The sequence below is a fragment of the Mastigoproctus giganteus genome, chromosome 2, assembly GCF_048544385.1.
Source record: "Mastigoproctus giganteus isolate SK-2022 chromosome 2, ASM4854438v1, whole genome shotgun sequence".
Taxonomy (NCBI): domain Eukaryota; kingdom Metazoa; phylum Arthropoda; class Arachnida; order Uropygi; family Thelyphonidae; genus Mastigoproctus; species Mastigoproctus giganteus.
In genome coordinates, this window is record NC_143576.1 from 253,839,423 (window position 1) to 253,864,601 (window position 25,179).

General features: G+C 36.1%; 1 protein-coding gene across 6 annotated transcripts in view; it reads left to right on the forward strand.

The window, feature by feature from the left end:
- The window catches only part of HUWE1 (HECT, UBA and WWE domain containing E3 ubiquitin protein ligase 1), a 1,105,343-nt gene that overhangs the window by 429,849 nt on the left and 650,315 nt on the right, over positions 1-25,179 (forward strand). For all 6 annotated transcript variants that reach the window (XM_090389849.1, XM_090389845.1, XM_090389850.1 and 3 more), the window contains exons 32-34: positions 4,120-4,277; positions 13,092-13,214; positions 21,270-21,512. In XM_090389849.1, coding sequence (XP_090245975.1) covers positions 4,120-4,277; positions 13,092-13,214; positions 21,270-21,512 — 524 coding nt within the window. The remainder of the gene's footprint in view (positions 1-4,119; positions 4,278-13,091; positions 13,215-21,269; positions 21,513-25,179) is intronic.

Below are 25,179 nucleotides of genomic sequence, written 5' to 3' on the forward strand. Positions count from 1 at the left end.
AACACACCACTCCCATTTCACCCCTCCGTTCACTCGAAATACCTGTCCAGTTGAGCCTTAAATTTGTTTAGGCTATCAACTTCAACAACAAGTGATGGAAGTCAGTTCCACCAACCAACCACCCACTGGCCAAAGGCAAATTTCCGCACATCTATCCGAGATCCGTCCTTCCTCAGTTTGAATTTATGCCCTCTGAGCTGATTATTCTGAGCAAAATGAAGAATCCCATTGGCATTGAGCATGCTCAAACCATTCAAAGCCTTATACACCTCTCTCAGATCACCTCGCTGGTGCCTGGTCTCCAGACTCTGTAATTTGCAAAACTTAAGCCTTTCTTCGTAAGAGCAACCCTTTGTTCCATTCACTAATCTTGTTGCCTTTCTCTGTACCCGTTCCAACAGCTCTACATCCTTCTTGAAATGAGGCCTCCAGACCTGTATACAGTATTCAAGATGTGGCCTAACCATTGCCTTATACAAGGGAATAATCACCTCCTTATCACTGCTAGAAAAATTCCTGTATATCATTGACAAGACATCATGAGCTACTCTTGCAGCTCGTCTGCACTGCTCAGAGAACTTCTTATCTGCCTGCACAATTACCCCCAGGTCCTTTTCATTCTCCACCACTGTCAGTGTAGTACCGCAGAGTTGATACGTTGCTCTGGGGTTACTGTTTCCCATATGTAGTACTTTACATTTGTCAATGTTAAACTTCATTTGCCACCTCTCAGCCCATCTGTTCAACCTTTCCAGATCCTGTTGCAGCAGCATAGCATCAGTGGTGTCCTTAAAAATCCTGCCAACCTTTGTATCATCTGCAAACTTGGACATTAAACTTGATATCCCATCATCAATATCATTCATAAACACAGAAAACAACAACGGACCCAACACTGAACCCTGAGGAACTCCACTAATAACACTAGTCTACGTTGAGCAGTGTCCATTGATCGTGTTTGGCCTAAATGTCTTCTAAACAATCTTCCATCTTATGGTTTGCCAACTGTTTTTAGTAATTGGTTATCCAGTTTTCTCTCTGATCGTTCACTGAGGGTGATGGTAGATAGCTCTCTGTCTTCTAACTTCTCCACTAATGCCGGTGTTCCCCAAAGTTCAGTTCTTTCCCCCACTCTTTTCCTCTTGTATATTAATGACCTGCTTCCATTGAGTGGAAATCCTATCCATAGTTTTGCCGATGATAGCACATTGCATTCCACTTTCCATTTTGAGAAACCTTGTCCTGCTCAATCATATTCAACTTCTCAAAAATCTCCTACCAATTCCTTAAATGCCGATCTTCTGGTAATTCTCCAGTGGGGTAAAGACAACTTAGTTGATTTCAATCCTTCTAAAAGTCAGTCTTGTCTTATATCTCGCAAAAAGGATTCTTCTGCTCCTATGCTTACCTTTAGTGACACTCCGATTTCTAGGCAAAATGATATACAAAGGGTACTAGGAAAGTTTTGCAATACAGCTTTGTTTATTTAATTTTTTCAAAGTAATTTCCTCTACATTCAATACACCTCTCCATCCTCCGAAACCAATCTTTAAACCAGTTCTGCCAAGTTTCACTAGGGAGTAAAGCACACTCGTTGTCCCAAGCCCATAGAAGGTCCTCATCACTGGAAAACTGCCTCCCTTTTAGCTTCGTTTTCACATGCGGGAACAGTGCAAAGTCGCAGGGAGCAAGGTCTGGACTGTAGGGAGGGTGCTCGAGAAGTTTCAGTCCTGTCATGGTCAAATATTTGGTGCAGGCTTTGGCGCGGTGAGCCGGAGCATTTTCATGATGGAGGTACCAGGTGTCCATTCTTGACTTTGGCCGCAGGTTCTTCATAGATCCAATGACTTTAGGCAGGCATTGTTCAGTATACCACTTAGCTGTGACTGTCTTCTGCGTGTCCTAAATGACACGTTCCACAATTCCACTCGATTTGAAAAATACAGCTATCATTTTCTTCTTTACAGATCGGGATTTTCTGACAATTACGGGTGTGTCATCATCATCAAAGACCCAAACTTTGTTTTGAGCCTTGGTCGGCAGATCGTAATAGTACAGCCGAGTCTCGTCACCTGTCACGATGTTGTTCACATACCGAGATTGGCCCTTATCAAACTTTTTTAACATCTCCCGGCACCAAGTCACACGTCGTGTCATCTGCTCTTCAGTCAGTTGATGCGGCACCCAGAGAGAACAAAGTTTCTTCACGTGCAAATGATCTTGCAGAATCGAACGAATTGCTGGTGCATTTAGGCCCAAAGTATCCTCTATCTGTTGGTAGGTCACTCGCCTGTTTTCGTCAAGCATTTTCCTCACAGCAGTAACGTTTTCCTCCGTAACTGACGTTCGTGGCCTTCCCGGCCTCTCAGAATCCTCCAGAGTGAAATTTCCCCTTTGGAATTCTCTATACCACCTGAATATCGTTTTACGATGTGAACAATCATCATCTAGTGCAAGAGTCATTTCTTCTAAGCACTGGAGCGCCTCCGTAGCCAGGTGGGAAGGAGCAGCAGTGCGTAGCACACGCTTCTTGATTAGACCGGGGTTCGAGCCCGTCACCACCAAATACGGAGGATGCGGAAAGGTCATTCAGGGAATGACCACCGCATATCCCGGAGCAATATGGCCTTAGTTGCTAATGCTCCTAAAAAACCAAATAAATATCTAAGCACTGGTCTATGGTTAAACCACGCACGAAATTATACCGCAAAACTGTCCTTATCTCATTTCGTGACCACGATGCCATCGCAAGCACTTTACACTCTCACTACTAATGAATAACTGAGCCCATCGACTTGGCACGGCGGCTACTATGCACGTATGAACATGTCTCAACATGCAGCAACAAGCAGCTTCCTGTGATTCATTGTTGCGTCATATTGCAAAACTTTCCTAGTACCCTTTGTATATATTTTGGGGATTACCCTGACTTCTAATCTCTCTTGGCACAAGTACATTACAAATATTGCTTTCTCTGCATCTAAAAAACTTGGTTTTCTCTTTCAATCTCGGCGTTACTTTTCTTCCAAACAGCTGCTCACTCTGTGTCAAGTCACCACCTGCTCTTATCTGTAATATGGAAAAACAGCTATTTGAACACATTTTCAGAAAGAATAAAAAACAAATTTCCAGAATTTGATTATAAAAATAAAAGTATGTAATTATGAAAACAATAATGGAAATAAGTAATTATTAATTTTTAATTAATAATAACGGTGAAGTTTTGTATAACCTAAAAAAAATGTGGTTGAGATTAATATATACATTACCGTATTATTATTTGTCCGGTCTGTTAAATCCGAAATATCGAGGTCCGTTAAATCAAGGGTTTATTGTATGTATATATATTTATATATTAGTATAATGGTGATTGTAGTGTGCTGCAAAATTTTAGCATCTTTAAAAGTGTGCCACAACAACAAAAATGTTGAGAAACACTGAATTAGACTATGTATGTTAGTTTTTTTTTATTTGTACGTAAACTTATTTTTATTTTACTAACCTGTGGAAAATATTTTTCCGATTTTCACATATCATTTAATTTTGTTAATTGATAATGTAATAAAGGATAAATTTAAGATCTTCCTTTTATATCCTGTGGATAATATTTCGCCTATTAGAATCGCTGTTTAATCTAATTAAAATTTAATTCGAAAACATCATAATGATTGGCACTTCCACATACTGTATAGTGAAGGTTATTTTATTATGGAGAGTCCATCATAAAGGGATTTGATTGTACAGTTGAACCAATCGTAAAGTGGTCCAAAGTTGCTATATAAGTTGCTTAATTCTGAATATTTATCCAATAGGTATTTGGAATCAATCAGCTTTATAGATGCCAAAATTTTCTCCCTCTCTCTCTCTCTCTCTCTCTCTCTCTCTCTCTCTCTCTCTCTCTCTCTCTCTCTCTCTCTCTCTCTCTCTGTATTAAAGAATATTTGTGAGCATAGAGAAAATTAAATAAATGCAGTCTGCTCTAAATTGGAAATATTTCTCCTCTAGTAAGAATCAATTAGTATATCTTATACTTAATTTCACTTGAATGAGTATAGAATTTAAGATATTTCTTCTTTGAATAAACAATTTAATAACCTTATGTTTCCTTGCCTATTATAGATGGAACAGGCGAGTTTCTAGATGCATGGTTGATGCTCCTTGAAAAAATGGTCAATCCCAAGACTGTTTTAGAATCTCCACATACGCTACCTTCAAAGTCCTCTCGTGCTGGATTTACTCAGTTCAGCCCCGTGCATTACCTAATCCACACTCACAAGGTATGTCAAGTGTGCACGATTTATGTCTCTGTTTACGCTTGTGCTCAGAAAGTTATGAAACTAAACACTTCCACATACTGTATAGTGAAGGGTATTTTATTATGGAGAGTATATCGTAAAGGTATTTGATTGTACAGCGAACCAAATTTTTTGATTGTACAGCGATTGTACAGTGTCCAATCACTGTACAGTTTTGATTGTACAGTGGTTGGCATTCGAGGTGAGCGGACACACTTTGTCAGGGCTCCTCGGTTAAGTGGGTTAGTGTTGATTAGTGCTTTTAAATATTTGATTTATTTAGATATTGTTGGATTATTTTGTTATAGGTTTTCCTGAAACAGTTTGATTTTTATAATATTATAGATATAATTTTTTAAAGTTAATTTTCATTTATATTTAGCTAATTTTATAATGGTAGTTATGAGATCTGCCTTAAACACGTCACAGGGTATCGTGACTCACACGGAAATAGCCGATGGTGATTTACGGCTTAGTCATGATTTATTCCGTTGCGGAACCTGTGGAATGTTTTCCAAGGTCGACCTGGTGACTAATCATAGCTCACCTGGGGATTCTTTTCTTTGTGATCGATGTAAGGAGTGCACCGATCTTAAATTACAATTTGGTGCACTGATGGAACAATTTAAGTTCCTGAAAAAACGGGGGCTTGCCCTCGAGAATAATGCATCTGGGAGCTCGTCAGGGACTCAAGACTACAGCAATCTACCAAGTGATGCACACCCGATTCGAGCCTCAAAACAGAAAAACCAAGTGCAAACTACTCTGTTTAAAAAGCACATTGTTTTATTAGGAGACTCCATTGTCAGGGAAATGGGGAATATTTTTTGTAATAATGATAAGTGGAATAGAACCAGGGTATGTCTGCCGGGAGCAACTATTAATGATATCGCAACAGATTGTCAGATTTTAAGGGGGGTAAAGAGAATTTTATTATTCATGTGGGGACTAATGACATTAAACGAACACGATCTGACGATTTGTTGAAAAAATACAGGACCATGCTATGGAAATGCCGCGAGCTAGGCCACAATGTCTGTGTCTGCAATTCTGCCCAGATACGATAGGAGGGATTATATGTTAAAAGCCTTGTGGATTAACTCAACACTTGAAGGACTCTGCAAGGCTTTAGGGGGGGAAATTTCTATCAGCATAGCCCACACTGTAGGTAGAAATTTGTTTTGTAGAGATGGGATACACTTAAACAAAGGTGGTGCAAAAGTTTTTGCCAGTATTATTGAGGATACCTTAAAGGTTCAGGGAAACTGCTAGTTGTGGGGGGGTGTGTGGATAATACTGACACGCATTTATCTGATAATACTGGTCAAAGTAACTCTTGCACATACCTCAAGAGTTCTTATCTGTTACCCAAACTGGACATATTATCTAGATGTTCTGAGGGCAGAAACATTTCAAGTGAGCTGGTAGCTAATGCTACCCGCTCACTTGAAACGTTTAGGGAAGAGAGCCTAAAAAACTTCAAGGGTTGTGTTAGGATTGTTAAATATACAAGAACAGTAAGTCTTAATTGTTTATATAGTAATGTTAGAAGTGTCGTCAATAAAATGAGCGAATTCGAACTGCTGGGTAAAACAAGTAACATGATCATAATATGGCTTACGGAGACTTGGTGGCATCTGGAAATTGGGACGATGAGTTTCAGTACGGCTTGTGTAATGTATTTAGGAAGGATAGGGTAGATAGAAAGGGGGTGATGGGGTAATGCTTCTTATCAGAAGCAGCCTGAGTGCGACAATAGCTTACCCAGATTAAGACGTTTCACATGCTATTATAGAATCTGTATGGTGTGACATAGTTGGAAACCAAGGTATAATGCGAGTAGGAGTAGGTGTATCTTTTGCAGCTTTGAAACCTGGGATGTATATAGTAAACAATTAGCCTTTATTTAGTTCAAACTGTAACAGGTTTCTTCCCTTTTGGTCATTGAATGTTCATCAATGAAGACCGAATATAGAAGGAATAAATACTATAATTTTTAATACAGGCTGGCCTCGATTAACGCAATTAATTCATCGCGCAAAACACAAACATGTTAATCGAATATAATAATCAATAGGAAAAATTATAATTGGTCCTTGACCTGGAATGTCCATAAAGAATTTTAAAAATACCTTTTAAATAACTTTTCAAGTGTATATAATGTAAAAGATAATTAATTGTTTATTGCATAAAACAGCGGTTCCCAAACTGTGTGCCGCGGAATATTTTAAATTTTCAAGGGAAGCACAGCGATACTTGACATGTGTCGGACACCGCACGAACTACTAGCTTGAGGTAGTTCACAGTTTCAACATTTCTTATTAAGTTGTTTGGGCCTAACTACTAAATGGAACTGTTAGGTATTTCTTTTGGTCTGGGTGTACCTTGAAAAAATTACTGAGACACTAAGGGTGCTGTGAACTGAGAAAGTTTGGGAACCTCTGACATAAAATACACAGTGAAGAAATGACTGTTGTGGAAATATTTGAACAGTGTTGACTTGCTCTTTTCATCGATCAATTTCCAATAGCCGACAACAATCTTCTCTGGGTCCTGGTGAAATAAATATCGCAGAGAACCTCAAACCTTTTGTTTGAGTTTCTATGCGATATGAAAGATTTCATCTAATTCTTTTACCGTTACCTCCTTCGCGGTAACATTTTCATCTGGCTCATTTAAAAATTTTAATTTTAATGCAAGTGTGCATTGACTTTATTAGCAGGAGACAAACAAGTAACATGTCTTCTTCCGATGGTTGATGGAACACACTGAGGCGGGCAGCAGGCAAACATTTGTTTATTGACCTATATATTTTTTATGAAAACTAGGATAGCAGAGGAAGAAATTAATTTTAGGAAGAATGCAAAAATAGGACTATAAATTTTTTTATTGCAAAAGATAAAAAACAGAAAATAGTGGCAAAATAAAATACATAAAAATTAAATAGGTATTCTTTTAAAAAAAAAACATTTAATAATTCATTGAAATTAATATTTACTTGAAGATAATTTCTGCTAAAACTTTTGGTTCATTAATTGTGGTTGTAAAATTCTTCACATGTCATTTGCATATTATATATAGTAAATAATATTCCTTTAACAGCTTCAATTTTTAATTGGTTTCTTTCCTTTCCCCACTGACTATTTATCAATGAAAATACACATTCAACATCTGCATTGTGACCAAATACACAAAAGATGAATTGTACAATTTTTAGTAACTCTGAAGTTAATTCAGAAGTTTTACATTGTTTAAAAAACATCACCCATTTCTCATTTTCTTGTTGCGTTTCCAAGAATAACTTTAAATTATGCCATTGATCAAACAGTTTTACATCATCGACCGTGACTCCCTTCTCACAAAGATATTCTAAGCAGGAATGAACATTGTCCAAAGAAGGAATTTCTGCTAAATCGATTCATTCTAAGATTTGAAACTCATCTAATGGTTTTAACCATGATTCAATATATTTTAAAGTATGGCCATACAAATTCTCGATTTGAACTCTAAACTGTGTGACTTCATTTTCCTTCCCTTTTCTGTTGCAATTTTTAGTATTGAGCACACTTTTAACGGACAAAATTTATTGGTTTGCTTCTCCTTGAGCAAATGAAAAACAGTCTTAAGGGTTTTCCGCACTTCAATTATTGAAATACAGTCTTTCAATACATTTTATATTTTCTTGAATATTTTCTGACATGAATGAATGAGTGAATAAAAGGTATGCCTCATTCATATCATCTTCAAAAAATGTTTGCAATATTGCTGGTGAATCTTCCAGCGACAGAAAATAGGATTTAAACCCTTCATAAAGTTCTAAAATGAGATTTATAGCTGGAAAGAGAGAGAGAGAGATAACCAACGCGTTTTGGTATAGTATACAGGTTGCTTATATTCTGTCTCTACAAAATTGAAAAAGCCCTTTAGTGATCCAACTCTCACAGTATAAATAGAGAATTGATTGTAGATTACCCTAACTAGCATTTCTATATTGACTGGTAGCAGAGTATTATTTAAAACGTGTGCTGGCCAACCAATTCTAATTGATTTATCATTAAGTTTTTCTTTTAGTTTAAAATACACATTATTTCTTCCAGCTCTTTTGACACCATCGAAGTTAGTATTTAAGTTATCACCAGAAAATGAGATACATTTAGTTATAATGTTCTTTTTGGTTAAAACATCACATATCATATTTGCAATTGTGTGTGATTGCTCATTGGGCTGATATCTAATAATTTACATTTAGTTCCACCTTTTTGATAGTCAAAGTACTGAATTAAAATTGGGAATATTTTCAGTGAACCATGATTGCTAGCATCTGTTGAGATGCGTATATATGGTATTTTCTTTTTCAATACGCTTTATATCATTTTTGAAAGAATGACATGAATGAATGAGCGAATGAAAGGTATGCCTCATTCATATCATCTTTAAAAAATGTTTGCAATATTGCTGGTGAATCTTCCAGTGAAAGAAAATAGGATTTAAACCCTTCCGCACTTCCATTGTATAAATCATTCATTTCAAGATCAACTGTATGTGGTCCAAAAATATTATTTATGATTGCCTCAGCCTTAGTCCTGCCACACAACATTTTTTGACAAATATGTGAATCAGGAAATATTCTGTTCATTAGCGGAATCCAACAATCCAGCAAGTGGTATGATTGGTGATGCATTACTGTCTGAAGGTGCTACCACACCTTCAGAAGCTCTGATGAGTTTAACATCCTTGTTAGGTACAATAAATTTTTCCAAAACATTTGACGAAGCTGATGCACATCTGGTGTTACGCTTATGTTTTTCAGCGTTCAGTTGTTCTTTCAAATCAAGTTTTCCTTTATTTGCAACAGAAATAACACTATTGCAAATGATACAGATTACATCATGTTTAGTTTTACCTTTCTTGAATGAAGGATGTTCTTGAAGCATTGCATTAAAGCACTTCCTTTTTCCCATGTTTTTCCAGCAATACCGCATACCATACATTGCTTTCTTTTGAAAAACAGTAGCAACTACTTGCCAGGGACAAAAACATAAAACGATACTTTGATATTATCGATGTTTTTGCTGCGATAGTGCATACTGTGGCACTTTTCTGTTATAACCACCGTAACTTCTGCACTATCTATTGGCGGCCGCGTAATCTACAATGCTCTCCATTGACGTAGATATGACAACATGTGTGGTCTGTGATATTTAATGAAAACCCAACGATATCGCAGCCATGGTGGATATAACAGAAAAGTACCCGTACTGTATGTACCATAATTTGTTTGTGTATCATTCACATTCTTATAAGTGATGCTTAAATGAATAGAGGGTGTAAAAATTTAAAGTGAATGTAAATTTCCAGTTTTACATTCACAAACGAGGACAAATTTTAAAAACCTACGAGGACACCTTAAAAAAGAGGACATGTCCTCGGAAACCCAGACGTATGGTCACCCTACTCCTTCCTATTGTGTCTGGGAAGAATTGCAGACACTTTCAAATTCAACCTTAGCTCTTGACGTTTTTTCAACATTGACTTGAGTTGGGAGAGCATTGGAATAAAGATATGGAGTAGAGGTTTTAAACCAGAGAAGATCGAAAAGAGGAGATTCCAAATTACTATCTGACAAGGAATATTAGAGCTGACATGTACAAGTACTATCGTCGAAGCAAAAAAGAATTGTAAAGTGAATAATTAGTGCAACTGAGATTAACAGTGGTTGAATCAAAGAATAATTAGGGTGCTGTGAGGCAAGTGGTGCTTGGCATATGTAATGGAAATGGACATAATTTTGATTGGGACAGACCACGTATGTTTGTGAAATGAACGATGAAGTAATTGGGAACGTTAGTTTTTTTTCAGATAAGTTAGTTCTCTTCGCTTGAGTATTCATGGTTTATTCAGTAGTAAGAACTGTACATTTAAATTAAGGATTTAGGTTCATTTACCTCATGGTCCAGGTGCAGACTGCTAATTGGTGACCCCTCATCTATAGGTTTGATGCAGCCGAATGTACAGTTTAAAACTGTGTTTTCCAGCCTGCAAACACCATTTTGAAAACACCAATGTAAGGATGATTGCTTCTTGCTGGGATGACCATCATATTCTCAAAAGACATAAATCATACTGCATGATAGAAGAAATGTGGGATTTCTGGAACTTCATTATCGATGTTAACATTGGTTAACGCTACAAATCTCCAGTAAGTAAAATGGTGAAATTGCACCATTTGACCAGAATCATTTATCTTTTAGTATTACTAATGGTCCCATCATTAGTAACCTTTATTTTACAAAACCCTCCCATGTGAAGGTGTAAGCATAGGATTCTGTTGTCACAGAATTGCCAGAATTCAGAAATTTGCTACACTTGGCTCAAGTATCACCTGAATATTATTTCCATTAGCATTTTAAACTCCCACGTAGTAAGCTTATCTTGTCAAATATGTACAAGGACCATAAGCGTACTTTAGTATGTGGTTTTTACTTATTAGTATGTGACTGTTATCCCCCCCCCCCTTCTTTTTTTTCCCCTAATGCTGACCAAAAGTTATGAGAATTTATTTTAAAGAACAAAGATTTATTTAGCTTACCTAATTTTGAAAACCCTCCCCTCGTGATATTTTCATATGTTCATATCTTTGCACTGGCTAATCTTGCTCTGTTGAGCACAATGAGCCACTGCTGTTTTTCCAGTGAAATGCTGAGTGCTGCAGCACAGATGCCCCATGAATAAATGGATGTATCTAAAATGTGGTGGTACCTTCTAAATGTAACTTGTAGATGCTCACTATATTTATTTCCTTTCAAATATTTGGTTGCCACCTGAACTCTGTACATCCAACAATTTTCGAAATTAAAATAGCCGATCCCACAAATACAGTTGTAACATGAGATTTAGTTTAGTCATTTTTATTTCCACTCCCACCCTTCCTGTTCAGCAGGAAGCCCTTCCACTTGCTTATTTCAGCATGTGCAAGTTCACATGAAAAAAAAAAAAAATTATTATTTCATACCGATTTCTGTAGCTTACATAAGACATATCAATGTGCTTTAGGAGCTTAAAACCTATAACAAAATTTAACACTTCAGAAAATTTATTTTGTTCTTTAGTATAATATATTTTAGTGCAAACAACGGCTGAGTGTAGCTATCAAGACTTGATATTTTTAGCTGAGTTAATTCTCTGTTCGGTATGTTGGCGATTACTGTTATAACTGCATGTCAAGTTCTAACATATATATTGTTTGGCCAGTTTATTAGGTATGCCCTAATCACACAGTCAACTCTACAAACACGGCTGTATAAAGCAGGCATCTACATGCTGGAAGATTTGAAATGCATGCATGCTTGAAATTCAGAAGAATCCATATAATAATCTATATTATAGTCTCCTGTAAAGAAGGTCATAATGTATTTATCTGCATTCAAATCTTCATGATTAAAAAAAAAAAAAAAACAGTGAATCAAGCAGTGACACTAATTTAAAAATAATTATAGAACAGTAATGGGCCAACAATGACAGTAATTATGGCATAGGTATGTTATGGAGATCAAAGAGAGGAAATTGTGCTTGCTCATATTCACATAGGACACTGTCATCTTGCACATTGCTTTTGTCTGATAACATATATGCAAAAACTACGATGCCTTTTTAGAAAATGCATGTTCTATTTTATAGACAAATGGCACGCATCTTTTAGTGACTAATCTTCCAGCTGAATCATAATTATCCAACACTGACAAAGTATCAACTTTTTTCAATATTGTAAAATCTTTAATAAACTTGGGTAGAATGCCCTATCATCCTGAATCATAGAGATAATTTTACCTGTTTTACCCTTGTTAATCATATATTAAGACTTGGTTTTGCATATTATAGCTTTCCTTGCTGATGCACCCATAAAACCAAAATAAATTCAAAACACAAACACAAATGGCCAAAAATGTGGCATAAGTAACTTTAGTGTGGATTCTAGTGTCAGGTTTACTGGTGCTAGGATCTGCTACTGTTTTGCAACAATTGTGCCTGGAGTATACTGAGAAATGATCCACCAAGCACTGGTAAACAATCCTTTAGCTGCATTTTAATATAAAATTTAATTTTTGGTAGAGTGCAGACTTTAAAGTCACAAGCTGGTAATTTAGGTATGCTATGCAATGTGTCAAGTACAAACCAAAATCGATATTTACACAATGGCTATTTTGTTACTTTTTTTAAATTTTATTTATTTATTTATTTTTTCCAGCTTAGCTGTTTTCACTTCATACGATTCCATTAATAAAAAAATAAAAAAGAATAAAAAGTAGATGAACTGTTTAAACTACAGGGCTTGGAGAAATCCATTTGAGTGAATTGAATTATCTAATTATATTTCATTCAGATTAGACTTTGGAAGTGACTGAACTATTGCCTTCGCTAAAGCTTCATTAGTGATCTGCATATGTTTCTCAGGAATAATCGTGAATCAGAAATAAACCATCTGTTAATTTGCAATACCACTGATGTGCTGTTTTGGAAATGTACTTCCAGAATAAATTTAAACACTGAATGCATATTTTGAGATTTGATCTTATTATGATAGATATTCTCGTTGTTTTTATAATTTCCAGACTACTTGAAGAGTTTGTCATGTTTTTATTTTATTTTTTTTTATTTTATTTTATTAATCAAAAGGCCCAGTTTCATGCCTGTGAATGATTATTCAGGAACATTTTCTTGTCCCTGAATGGGCTTTTGAAATTAAATTAAATTGACTTTATATTAAAAAAATACTTACTGAGTGTTTTCATTTTCTAGTTGGCATTTGAGGCGATTATGCATCTTTGGGATAGAAAACCATTAAAAATCTATGGTGATAGAATGTCAGAATCAATGTTGGCCATCCTTTGTCACCTGCTGCGAGGTGAAACAGTAATAAAGGTACAAAAAATTCTGATTAGAATTAATACATCCTTATGTTTGGGTATTTTTATAAATTATTTAGTTTTCAGCATTTTTTTTTTTTTTTAATTTAAAATTTATGTGCTCTTGGATTTCATTCATTATATTTTAATTTTTATAAATTCATAGATACAAAGCTTTTTGAAGCTATTATAAATAAATGGTATCTTTTTAGAGCAAGTTGTACTTGGAAACCTTCCATGATGTAAGATGAATCCTGTGGTTTTATTTATTTTATTATTTTATTTTATTTTATTTTTTTGGTTATTATTATAAGAATATTTTTAAATTATTCTTTTGTTTCATTGAAATTAGCATAGAAGTGCAGGTGAGTAGCTGCTTGGATCTAGTGAGGTAAGTGTACAAACAACGTAGGCTTACCAGTTAGCAATAACTTGCCAAACTCGTGTATGTATACCATATCACTGAGGTAATGAAAATCAAATGAGTAACTTAACACAGTACAGCCCTTTTGAAGGTAAACCATTAGTATTACACCATGATAATCAAAAAACTGACAGCATCACCCTGCTAGCACTTGGTTGCACTCTTTCCTTTTTGGTGGCGTTGATTGATTCTGCATGCTTCCATTGTATAGACATTTGTTAAGTTTTGGGATCATAGTGATGGATCTAAGTTAGCTGTGGGGGGGGGGGACACTTACTTTTCTTGGCACATTTCACGTGCCTACAGTGTTCTTTCCATCTTCCAGTAATGGTTCAAAAGTACGGAACCCATCTAGCAGGCACTTGCATATAGCAGCTGTTTGATGGATGATGATCGCTACAGACCCTACAATAGTTTGGAGCTCTTCAGCTAGTTCGTTGACATTAATATGGCAAAATATTCCAGCATTAATGCTTGAAATTTACCAATGCTCACTTCTCTTACAGCAGTTGCTGGGCACCCTCGGATTTTGTCATCATGCAGTGTGGTTCTCCGTATTTGAATTGTTCATACCAATGTGCAATAACACTGTAACCTGAGTCTTCTCCATAAACAATGGATATTTCTACTTTGATTGTGTTGGCTGTTTCCCTTGCAGAAATAGGAAATGAATCACTGAGCTGTAATCCACTTTATCCATTGTGACTCTTCACTTCATTTAGCACGAAAAAAAAGAAGAAAAAAAGCCACATCAAAACCAAAATTTGTATGTGCTATAGAGATTTCAAGGTATCAAATAAAATAAAAAAAAAAAAAAAAATTCATTTTTCTATTACAACTACTTCTGCATGGACACATTTTTTGACACCACTCTCATATAGGTATATCGGAAATTGAATGGCCCATTCAACTGCTCAAAAGATCTTGTTCATAAACTCAATAACACTAACATGGGACATTTGCTTTGATGCTGGATTGGCTTTTAATGGAGATTTGCTTTGAAGATGCTGGAAAAGCTTTAAAGGAAGCAAGCTTGGGATATTTGCTTTGGTAGTTTGTCTAATGTTTCATTAAATCTATTTCAGCTATATGGAAGCTTGTTCCAACAATCAGTCATTCTTTAACTGCAAGACACGTTTTGCACATCTACCCTATAACCATTTTTTTTTATCAGTATAAATTTATGCATACATTATGAAGTGGATATGCCTGTCAAATAACTTGTATGATGACTCTCGAACATAACAATTATGAATATAAACAAATTACTCTATAATGTAACTTGTAACATTACATTATATGTCAAAAAGTGAGTGATATTTATTTTTATAAGGCAGTACTATGTTTATTTTCAACTAAACAACCAGTACTTGTTCAAATTTCATAATATTCATATCACTAGTAGTTTCTTTCATTTCTGCCTTACATCTGAATCCTTCTATGACATTGAAGAATTCATCACCAGAACAAGAAATGTGCACAATCGTTAATGTTTCTTACCATTCCACTAATTTATTGAAGACAGGCAATTTTACATACTGTGAACAACATTCTAGGTGATATATTGGTAGAAATTTAAAATGAAATATGCAAGATTGATATGTTGCTGTGGGGAGAAGTGCATATGCCAGAATAGAGTATTAATTTTGTAACTTGAAATTTGCACATCTGCATAAAGTAAATATGCTTAACTGATTGCATACTGTGGCAATTAAAAGGTTATGAACTGGATACACTGCTCAAGTGGGCCATAAAAGTGGAAATAAAGTGTTTAAAGAAGTGATAATATTCATGATAAATAAGATTTATCATGAATGTTACAATTGGATCTGTTTATTAAATTTGTGTATGTGTTTAGTAAATTCGTAGGTTCCATGCATGTGTTTCAAAATTTGAGAAACAGCATAATCTGGAAAACATAAGTGTGTCAAAACCGACATGTCGGAAATGTGCAGTCTCCCTAGAAATATCCTTCAGAGGCAGCACATTAGTTCCACTTAAGCAGGTATTTCAAATGCACTAATATAGAATCCAACCAGAATTATCATTCATGGGTGAAAACCTAACAGATGCACTGAAATGAATAAGGGCATTTCTGCATATTACAATATACTTTGACAACTTGATGAGAACTTTTTTCTTCACAAGAACCTGGAATACATTTGGGATTAGGAGTGACACAGGAGGTGAGACATTTGTATACCATGTATAAAGTCTGGTAAACTTCAGTGTGACCTTAAGTTTACTAGAAACTATCTGATGAAATTATAAAACTGGGCATCTGCATTTGGATTCTTGGCATGCTCAAACAAATTAATCATGTTTATATTCTTGACACTAATAACTCACCAAAATGCATATTAAATTTACCAAAATGCAAACTCCAGTCAGGCGTGTGGTGTTATTTTCTTTCTCGTGTAAAAGAAAAAGACGTTTCAGTGCTGATGAAACACATAAGGAATGTTCGTGTCAGACCGGCACCTGGGATTTAACCCATCTCCGCGTGTGTTCGCTGTATTGAGAACAGTACACTGTTAAGCCAGAGACTTGAAAGTGTGTGGGCCATGTCTGTGCAGTGTGATGTGTTGTGCCCATTGTCCGGCTTATTGGCTGCCAGGCCCCTAGTGGGGCCCGACGTTGCCCTTACCTCACCACGTGGAGGCTAACCGGTGTGTACAGTATCACAACAAGTTGTTCTGGCAGGTCCCGCCACCTAGTTTCCTGGAATTTCAGTGGCTCGGAACTAAAAAAAAAAAAAAAAAAAAAAAAAAATTTACGCATTTGACATTAATGCTTAATGGGATTGCTGTTAGGAAATCGCTGGTTGGGGTTGAACGCTAGAGAGATGTGCTAAAAGGCCTAATTCAGTCGAGCAAAATTGATGTTATTAAATTTAGACATTAGCATTAGTAGAGGCATACGATGCAAGAAAGCAAGCTAATGCAGCATCAGCCCAAAAAGAAAAAAAAAAAACAAACAAACCCCATTTCATCCCTCCATTCGTTCCAAATTCCGCTCCAGCTTGGCCTTAAATTTATTTAAGCTATTAGTTTCCACAACAAAAGATGGAAGCCTGTTCCACCAATCAACTACCCACTGGCTAAAGGCAAATTTCCACACATCTATTCTACAATTATCTTTACTCAATTTGAAACTGTACCCCCCTCTGGTTCTTAGTCTGAGCAAGACAAAGAATCCCATCAACATTCAACTTGCTCAACCCATTCAAGGCCTTATAACCCTCAGTCATATCACCTCACAGGTGCCTACTCTCCAGGCGCAGCAATTTGCAGAACTTAAGCCTTTCTTGGTAAGAGCACCCGTTTGTTCCTCTCACCAATCTTGTTGCACTTCTTTGCTTGTTCTAGCAATTCTACATCCTAAAATGAGGCTTCCAGACCTGTACATCTCGTCTAGGTGTGGCCAGATCATTGCCTTGTATAACGAGGTTATCATCTCCCTGTCCCCGCTAGCAAACCCGTTGTTCAGATTCTTCATCTTCCTCCATAAGTTCTTCATTGTTCATAAATTCACTTACAATTATCTTTTACTTCAGTGTTTTGCCTTTCACCACTACATTCAGTTGACAGAAAAATTTGCATCAATACTCAGTGAATAAGCAAAAGCCCATCCCTTTAGCCTTGATGATAGTTACATCTTTAATTCCCACATCAATACATTGTAATCACTGTCGACCGAGCACCTCCTTAGCCAGGTGGGCAGGAGCAGCAGTGTAGTACACGCTTCTTGATAGGGAGGATGCGGTAAAGGTCAGGGAATGACCACTGCATATCTCGGAGCAATATGGCCTTAGTTGCTAATGCTTCTAAAAATCAAATAACAAACTAACAAACTGTCGACCAGTTTGTTAGTTTGTATTTTTTCTGCAGATTCTTAATGCATGAAGAATCACTACTGATAATCAGATCAAGAGGATTCTTGATCTCCCTTTGGTTGCCTGTCGAACATGTTGCTGTAGAAAAAAGTCATCCAATAAATCCACAAAAGTCTTTCTAGTGTGCGAGTGACCAATCCACAAGTTCCAGTTAATATCTGGAAAGTTAAAATATCCCATTACAAGACATTCTGATTTACTAGTCCACTCTATTTCTCTCTGCACAATTGCTCATTATACTCATCAGATTCATTAGGCCTATAAAAAAAAAAAAAAAAAAAAAAAAGTAAAGTGCAGCCATTATCAACCCATTGCAGGATGGAAGCCTCCTCAACTTTTTATGCTGAGGGAAATGGACCATAATGTCCACGCTGGTCTAGTGCGGGTTGGCAGATCGACTGTATTCAGCAGTCAGCGGCTTGAACCCCGGTCTACTCAAAGAGCGTGTGCTACTGCACTCCCGCTCCGGCCCACTCGGCTATTAGGCCTATAACACACGCCTACTCTCATTTTTCCTTTCCCAGTGCTTATTTCACATCAAACAGACTCAACACTGCATTGTCCACCAACATCAATTGGATGCACTTCCTTAGATTTTGTTTCTTAACTAACAGAATAACCCCTTCTCCCTGTCTATCCTTCCTATACACATTGTACTCCCCAAATTCTAAATCTGCACTGCCTATATCTGTGATCCAACATCTCTGATATCCCAACAGGAACAGACAATGTTGGGATAACAGATAATGCACCTGTTCCTGCTCCTAGCCACCCTAACACAGCCCATGTATTTACTTGTTCCACTATGACTCCCAGCAGTCCTGTAAATCTCCATTACCTTGCTTTCCAGTCTGCTGCCCATTCCAGTAGAAGCAGTGCAAGAATCACTTTTGCCTCTGCCTGCGGCCACTGTTAACCTTTTAGTCTGTGCATCCCCCCCACGCTAGTAGTTTTCCCACCCACCTAACACTTCCTTGATAGTATCAGCAAATATTCTTGCACCCTTTCTAGTGAGGCTATACTGAATAGTAGTATTAGTTATTTTAGAGATTTACACGAAACCGGTAGAATTGAGATGTTGATTAGAATTTGGTGGCATTGTTAAGGGATGTTCTCGTTCGGTTTAGTGATACAGAGGGAGGGAGACTGAAGACTGGGGAAAACAGAAGAATAGGGACAATCGAGTAAGCATACCCAAAGAGGTCAGTGGAGAAGAGGTCCACCAGGCGAAGTATGTGGGGGAGGCAGGGAGGGAAGGAGACAAATACCTGTCTCCTCCCTCCCCTGCCTTGGGATGAGGTTTTAAAGGGAACCGGGTTAGGTACCCAGTTCAGATTGCCAATGGCGTGTCGGCAGCAAAGCCGCAGTATGTCTTTGCCGGTGATGGTGGTCATGTCCGTGTAGTGTCGAATCCACTATGGTCAAGCTGCCCATCCCACCAGGTGAAGGAATGGGGGGAGAGACACACTTACTTGCTTCAAAATCTGCATTCTCACTCTACTTGCATTCTTTTTTTTTATTACTTTTTTTCCTTATTTTATATATACAGCACGCCCCCGTTATAACCCGCTTCACTTTACGCTGATTCGCTACAATGCTGTTCTTATATTATAACCGTGTCTGACTATAACGCTGTCACAGATCACTATAACGCTCTTTTACCGATTGCATTTTTGGCATATTTAACGAAATCATTTTATTTGATGGAGTCGATAGCTTGAAAATGAATAGAAAAACAGCATTAAAACATTTCCCATGCCGACTTGAGAAATTTAGAACTTGGAAGTTTAACTGTAAGAACAATTATAAAAAAAAAAAAAAAGAATTAATTTTAGCAGCGGGAAAGATAGCTGTTCCACTCCAAGCAACTAGGGCTAGGCCAGCTATTAGGATTGAAATGGAAGGACTTTAACTAATTTTATTGAAGATAATATTCCAGTGCAGAATTAAGTTAAGTTAAATATTATAAAAAGTGTGAGAGAGAGAGAGATTAGCCAATATGATTATCTGAAGAAAACTCACCTAAAAAAAAAAAATGTGGATCCATTTAAAACTGGTAAGGGCGGTTGAATAGATTTTAAATCCAGGGAGAAGCCACAAGTGGAGATCAGGGAGCCGAAACTTTCAAAAAAGAACTTCTCAAAATTATTGAAGAAGGGTATTATGTGTTATACTTTTCAACAAGTTTTTAATGTAGATGAAGCAGGACTTTTATGGAAACGAATGCCTAAAAGAAGTTTCATATTGAAAGAAGAAAAAAACATGCCAGGTTTCAAAGCGGTGAAGGATCGGTTGACTTTATTGTTGGGTGGTAACGCTGCGGGGGATTTAAAATTAATACCCCTTTTAGTTTATTTGGAAGAGGGCCAAACAAAGTTCAACCCAAACTCGACACATTTTTCATGATTAAATTCATCAATTAAATTAAATCAATTTAGATCAATTGAATTCATGATTTTAAATGGAATTTTAAGTTAATTTTGATACATAAGTAGTTACCACATAATTATATACGTATGCAATGCAGAATATTTTATATGTACAAATATTTGAATATTAAATATTTTGACCGACATTTGTGCATCTTTTCACTACCATTTATTATTGATAAGGAAATATCCTATGGCACCGACCGCAACTCACAAATACATATGTTACCTCATGGGAATGTGGTGCTCGCTTAGCGCGGATTCACTTAGCGCTCTGTTTTTACAGAAAGAATTATCAGCGTTAAGCGGGGGTCATCTGTATATATATATATATATATATATTATTATTATTTTTTATTTATTTTTTTTTATTCACACACATTCATCTTTTTCTCACACCCCATGTGTAATGTAAATTTAAATACTAATTAAAACTAGGTTAGTGTAGCATAACTGTAGCATTTATGGTTTGTCTTTTTCTCTTATACTTTCTTTCATTCTTCTAGCTCTCATTTCATTTATTCGACTCTTGCTTTCTGTACTGCCCTCTCTGAGCACCTCAACTTACTGTTATTCTTCAGTTGTGGTGCAGGCCAGGAGAGAATGCAGTGATAATGTTTGTGTGTTTAGTAAATTTTTGTTAGTATACATAAAGTAGTGCAAGTTATTTTTAACTTTGTATTCTTTCGACCAATTACATTTGTTCTTCCACTCATTCCCATATTGCCAAGACAGCACTGAAGAAGTGGTAAGAAAAATACAATGAAACTTTTGATCTCATTATGTACAAATTTTTAATAATATTATCATAGGTTTTTGACTGCTTTAATATCTTCAAACAACACAGTGTACCTATACATCAGTCACCTTCAAAGGAATACCGTAAAGGAACGAATATCTGAAAAAATTTTGGATTAGTGCACATGCATATTGACCTGGTCCAGGATTGGAAATGACAATAATTAACCCCCCCCCCCCACACACATACCATCACTGCCTGATCATTTTATAGTTTTCACTTTGCACAGACTTGAATTATGTACCCTTTGGCTTTTCATGTGTAATCTTATCAAAACTTGGTTGTCCACTCTAGTAACAAGGGAATTGCTACTGATATGAAATTTAAATGTGAAGCAACCCGTGATTTTCTTTACAATTTGATTTTTTTATGTGGAAATGTTGTGCTTACTGATTTGGCTGTGTACTTGAATGATCTGCTACCTTTACAGTTGCTAAAAATGCAGTTTAAGTGATAATAAATAACTTCTCCACAATTGTTTATCATTATTAATATTATTTTATTTTTTTAATTTGTCGTTATAGGAAAAATTATCTAAGGAAAAAGAAGGAGAAACCAATAGTAGTGGAAATGCTGCAACTCGTGGCAGTCGGAGCAGAACACAAGAACCTGAAGATCAAGGAGTGAATCAAGAACATCTGCAGCAACTTATGGACATGGGATTTTGTCGAGAAATGGCAATGGAAGCTTTGCTACATACATCATCTCTGGAACAAGCTACTGACTACTTGTTAAGTCATCCTGCACCCCTTGGTCGAAATTCCATGGTAATTCAAAAGAAATTATTTTTTGAAAGTACTATTCAACTGAAAGTGATATTACATTACAATAACATTAATTTTCATTATAATTAGTAATTCATTATGGAATTGCAAGAAAATAATTCACTGCATTAATTGATATCTAAGAAAATTGTATGCTTTATTGCATTCGATTTTCAGTTGTGAGTGAAGTCTTTCTGCTTTCATTCGCACTTGGGATTATGTTGTGCTTAGAGGTGCCTTTAACCATGGCTCTAAATGATTTCATCTTGATCCCACCTCCCATCCCAAAATACAGTATATTTCAGTGTGTCACTTTCTGTTTTTTCACTTGAAAATTTGTACTAAAGCATATATTTGCACATAAGTTTACTTTAATTTTTACAGTCACCATTTTGCATGTCAAATGGTATATTAAGGTAAAATCTTTTAATATCTTTTTTACCTTTTAATTCAGTTATTTCATTCTTTTTATCAATTATTAATAACATTTTATTACACTGTACACTTAACTGTACAAAACCTGCAAAGATATTGCCATAGTAGTCCCTTAGGTAGAAGGTCACAAAAAACCTACAAGCCCAGGTGATGACTTGATACCATGTGTACATGGGATGCTTTATACAGAGCCACTTCTTGTTCGCTGTTATATTTGTGCTTTACTATACTGCAGATTAATTTCTTTGTAAACTGCTTCAATATGGAAGTGCATTTCTTTCAAGTAATCAGTTTCATAGAGCAGAATTCATGGACTATTGTGATGATAACGAAATTCTTGGGCATTAAAGTTTACAAAATATATATTTTTGTAATATGGATGTAATAAATTGTAAAATATAATAGTCTAATACATTCGCTGCTGCTGACATATATATGTAGTCATTCTTAAGCAGTTGATAAACAGGTGCTGTAAAAAAGCATAGGCCATGAAATTAACTACTGGTTGATATTGGTACACTGAACTTTGCACTATTTTCAGCAACTATTCTTTTTTATTTATGGATTTGATATGCAGTTTTATTTGATCTCTGTTTGTGTTAATATTAGTTTACGTAATAAAGTGTAGTTCGTGGCATATACTCTTTATAAAATTTTGTGGTTTGTTCTGATTTATACTCAGCCCAAAACTAATTCAAGGTACTTTTAAGAATTTTAATATTATTTAAACTCGCTGATTATGTGCTCTCAAATATAGGAAACAGCTAACGTGTTAATTCGTGTATTTCTAACACAAAGCACATACCATTAATTCAAGTTTCAGGTTTTATACTCTGTATATAAGTCTGCTACAAAATTTTAGACAATTTTGTACTCTTGCAGTAGTCGACTTATCTGCTAGAACATATAGTATGTCTTTCTACACATGATTGCAATCTTTAATTTTTTTTTTAATAAAGAATATACAGTGTCATTCCTGGAACTATTCCTGCAGTCATTTTGCCTGAGACATTCCTTTTTATGCTTTTATGAAAGAATGTTGCTCTGTGCACGTGCGGGTGAGCAGATCATGAGTTTGTTATAATATGGATACAAACCCTGCACCACTGTTTGTTATAAAGGGTACAAGTTTTACTATTCATCAAGTGTAAAAGATTTCATTTTGCTGCATCAAAACATAACTGCTGCTTTTTTGCCATTCTCTATGAAGTCTGGAGAATTACCTGTAGGAGTGCTGCTGGGTTTACATAATTTAAATTTTGGCATCATGCCTGTTTCTTCGCTTACAACGGTGAGTGAGAGACATCATGACCCTCCCTCACTGCTAAATTCTGTTATTTTCTATATTGGTTTGCTATTCATTTTCAGTTTAATTTTGCTTATTTATTATTATTTTTGTGATGCTAGGTTCTAAAACAGTCTGAGACCATTTTACGATGATTTTTTCGACCATTCATCCGCATGACTGTAATCCTGTGAGTCATGGGCCTTAGCCTTAGTGAGTACTAGACATTAGAACTCCTTGTACTTTCTTAGCATGCTGGGTGAGTACAGATCATCCAGTTTGTTCAAAAACCTGTTACCATATAGTGCTTGGTAACATTCAGGTGCAGGTATTCCAGTCTGTGGTAGATTTTTTTTATGAAAAACCCCAAACACGAGAGGTATTAGTACCTATAGTACTTAGTACCATGCATGGGTTGAAGGTCAAGAAGATAAAAGAGGATATTTGTTGACATTAGACTTGAACTTCTTTACGTTGTAATTTTAAGGAATACATATAAAGGAAGGTTGTTCCAGAAAAAGGAAGTTTGAATGAATAAATGAGGAAGAAGCAAGGTTGGGTTGGTTCTGTGAGTTTGAAGCTGCACAGAATGTCAACTGGTTGAAGCACATGTTTGGACAGCTTTGGAAGAGAGAACAGGAATTATTGAAGCCAATTCAGAACAGTGCCCATGGAGGTATCTATTGAAAAGGCATGCAGCAGAAACAGAACATCTATATGACAGAGTGGAGAGACTTAGAGATGATTTGTTAAAAAGTAACACAGAGAGTGAAAGAGAAAACCCAGTTTTTTAGATGCAGTGGAAGCAATATTTGTAATGTGCTTATGCCAAGAGAGATTAGAAGTCAGGGTAATCCCAGAGAGAGAGAGAGAGAGAGAGAGAGAGAGAGAGAGAGAGACACTCTCCTAGAAAGGAGAATGTAATTGAAGGTAAACATAGGAGTAGAAGAAACTTTTTGCAAAAATAAGACAGCACTGAGTTTTAGAAGGATGGATTGAAATCAGCCAAATTATCTTTCATCTACTGGAGAATTACCTGGAAATCAGCATTTAAAGAATTTGAGCTATTTGTGCAGGGTAAACGTTCTCAAACTGGAAGGTCGAAAGTAATGTGCCATTATCAGTAAAACTTATGGATAGGATTTCCAGTCAATGGAAAAAGGTCATTAATATACACGAGAAATAGAATGAGAGAAAAACTGAGCCTCGGGGAACACCAGAAATAGTAGAGAAGATAGAAGACAGAGCTATCTACCATCACATGCAGAGAGATCTGAATACCCAATTACAAAAAAAATTTGTTAGAAAACCATAAGATGGAAGGTTATTTAGAAGAACTTTATGCCAAGCACAATCAAAAGCCTTTGAAATGTCAAAAGCAACTGCTTGAGTTTCACTAAACGTTTTCCATTGAAGTTGTGCATTGCTGGGTAACAAGGCCAAAATATCACCAGTGAATCGACACTGGTGGAATTCATACTAGCGATCATTGATCAGATGGAAGGTTTCTAAATAGTTTATAAGAGTGGGCAGTTATTTGATTTCTTCATTACTTTAGAAAGAGTAAAAGTAAGTGCATTGGAATGATAATTGAATGGAAGAGATTTGTCACACTTTTGAGGAAACTGGCTGGGTATGGACCAATTTTCAAGCAGAAGGAAAAACACATTTGGAATAAGAATGTGAATAAAGGCAACACAGAAAAGCAGGAAGTTCAGGAGCACAGGTTTTAAGAACTAGTGGAGAAATACCATCAGGACCTGGAGCTTTCTTTGCATCAAGATTGATCAAAATCCTTTTGACGGAAGACCACAGAAGGCAATTGAATAAACTGTAGTGGGAATGGTGGGAATTAGTTTAACAAGATCACCTATACAGGAGTTGGAAGAAAAAGAGAATGCTAGCAGGTCAGCTTTATCTTTGGCTGAAGTGGCAATAGAACCATCTGGT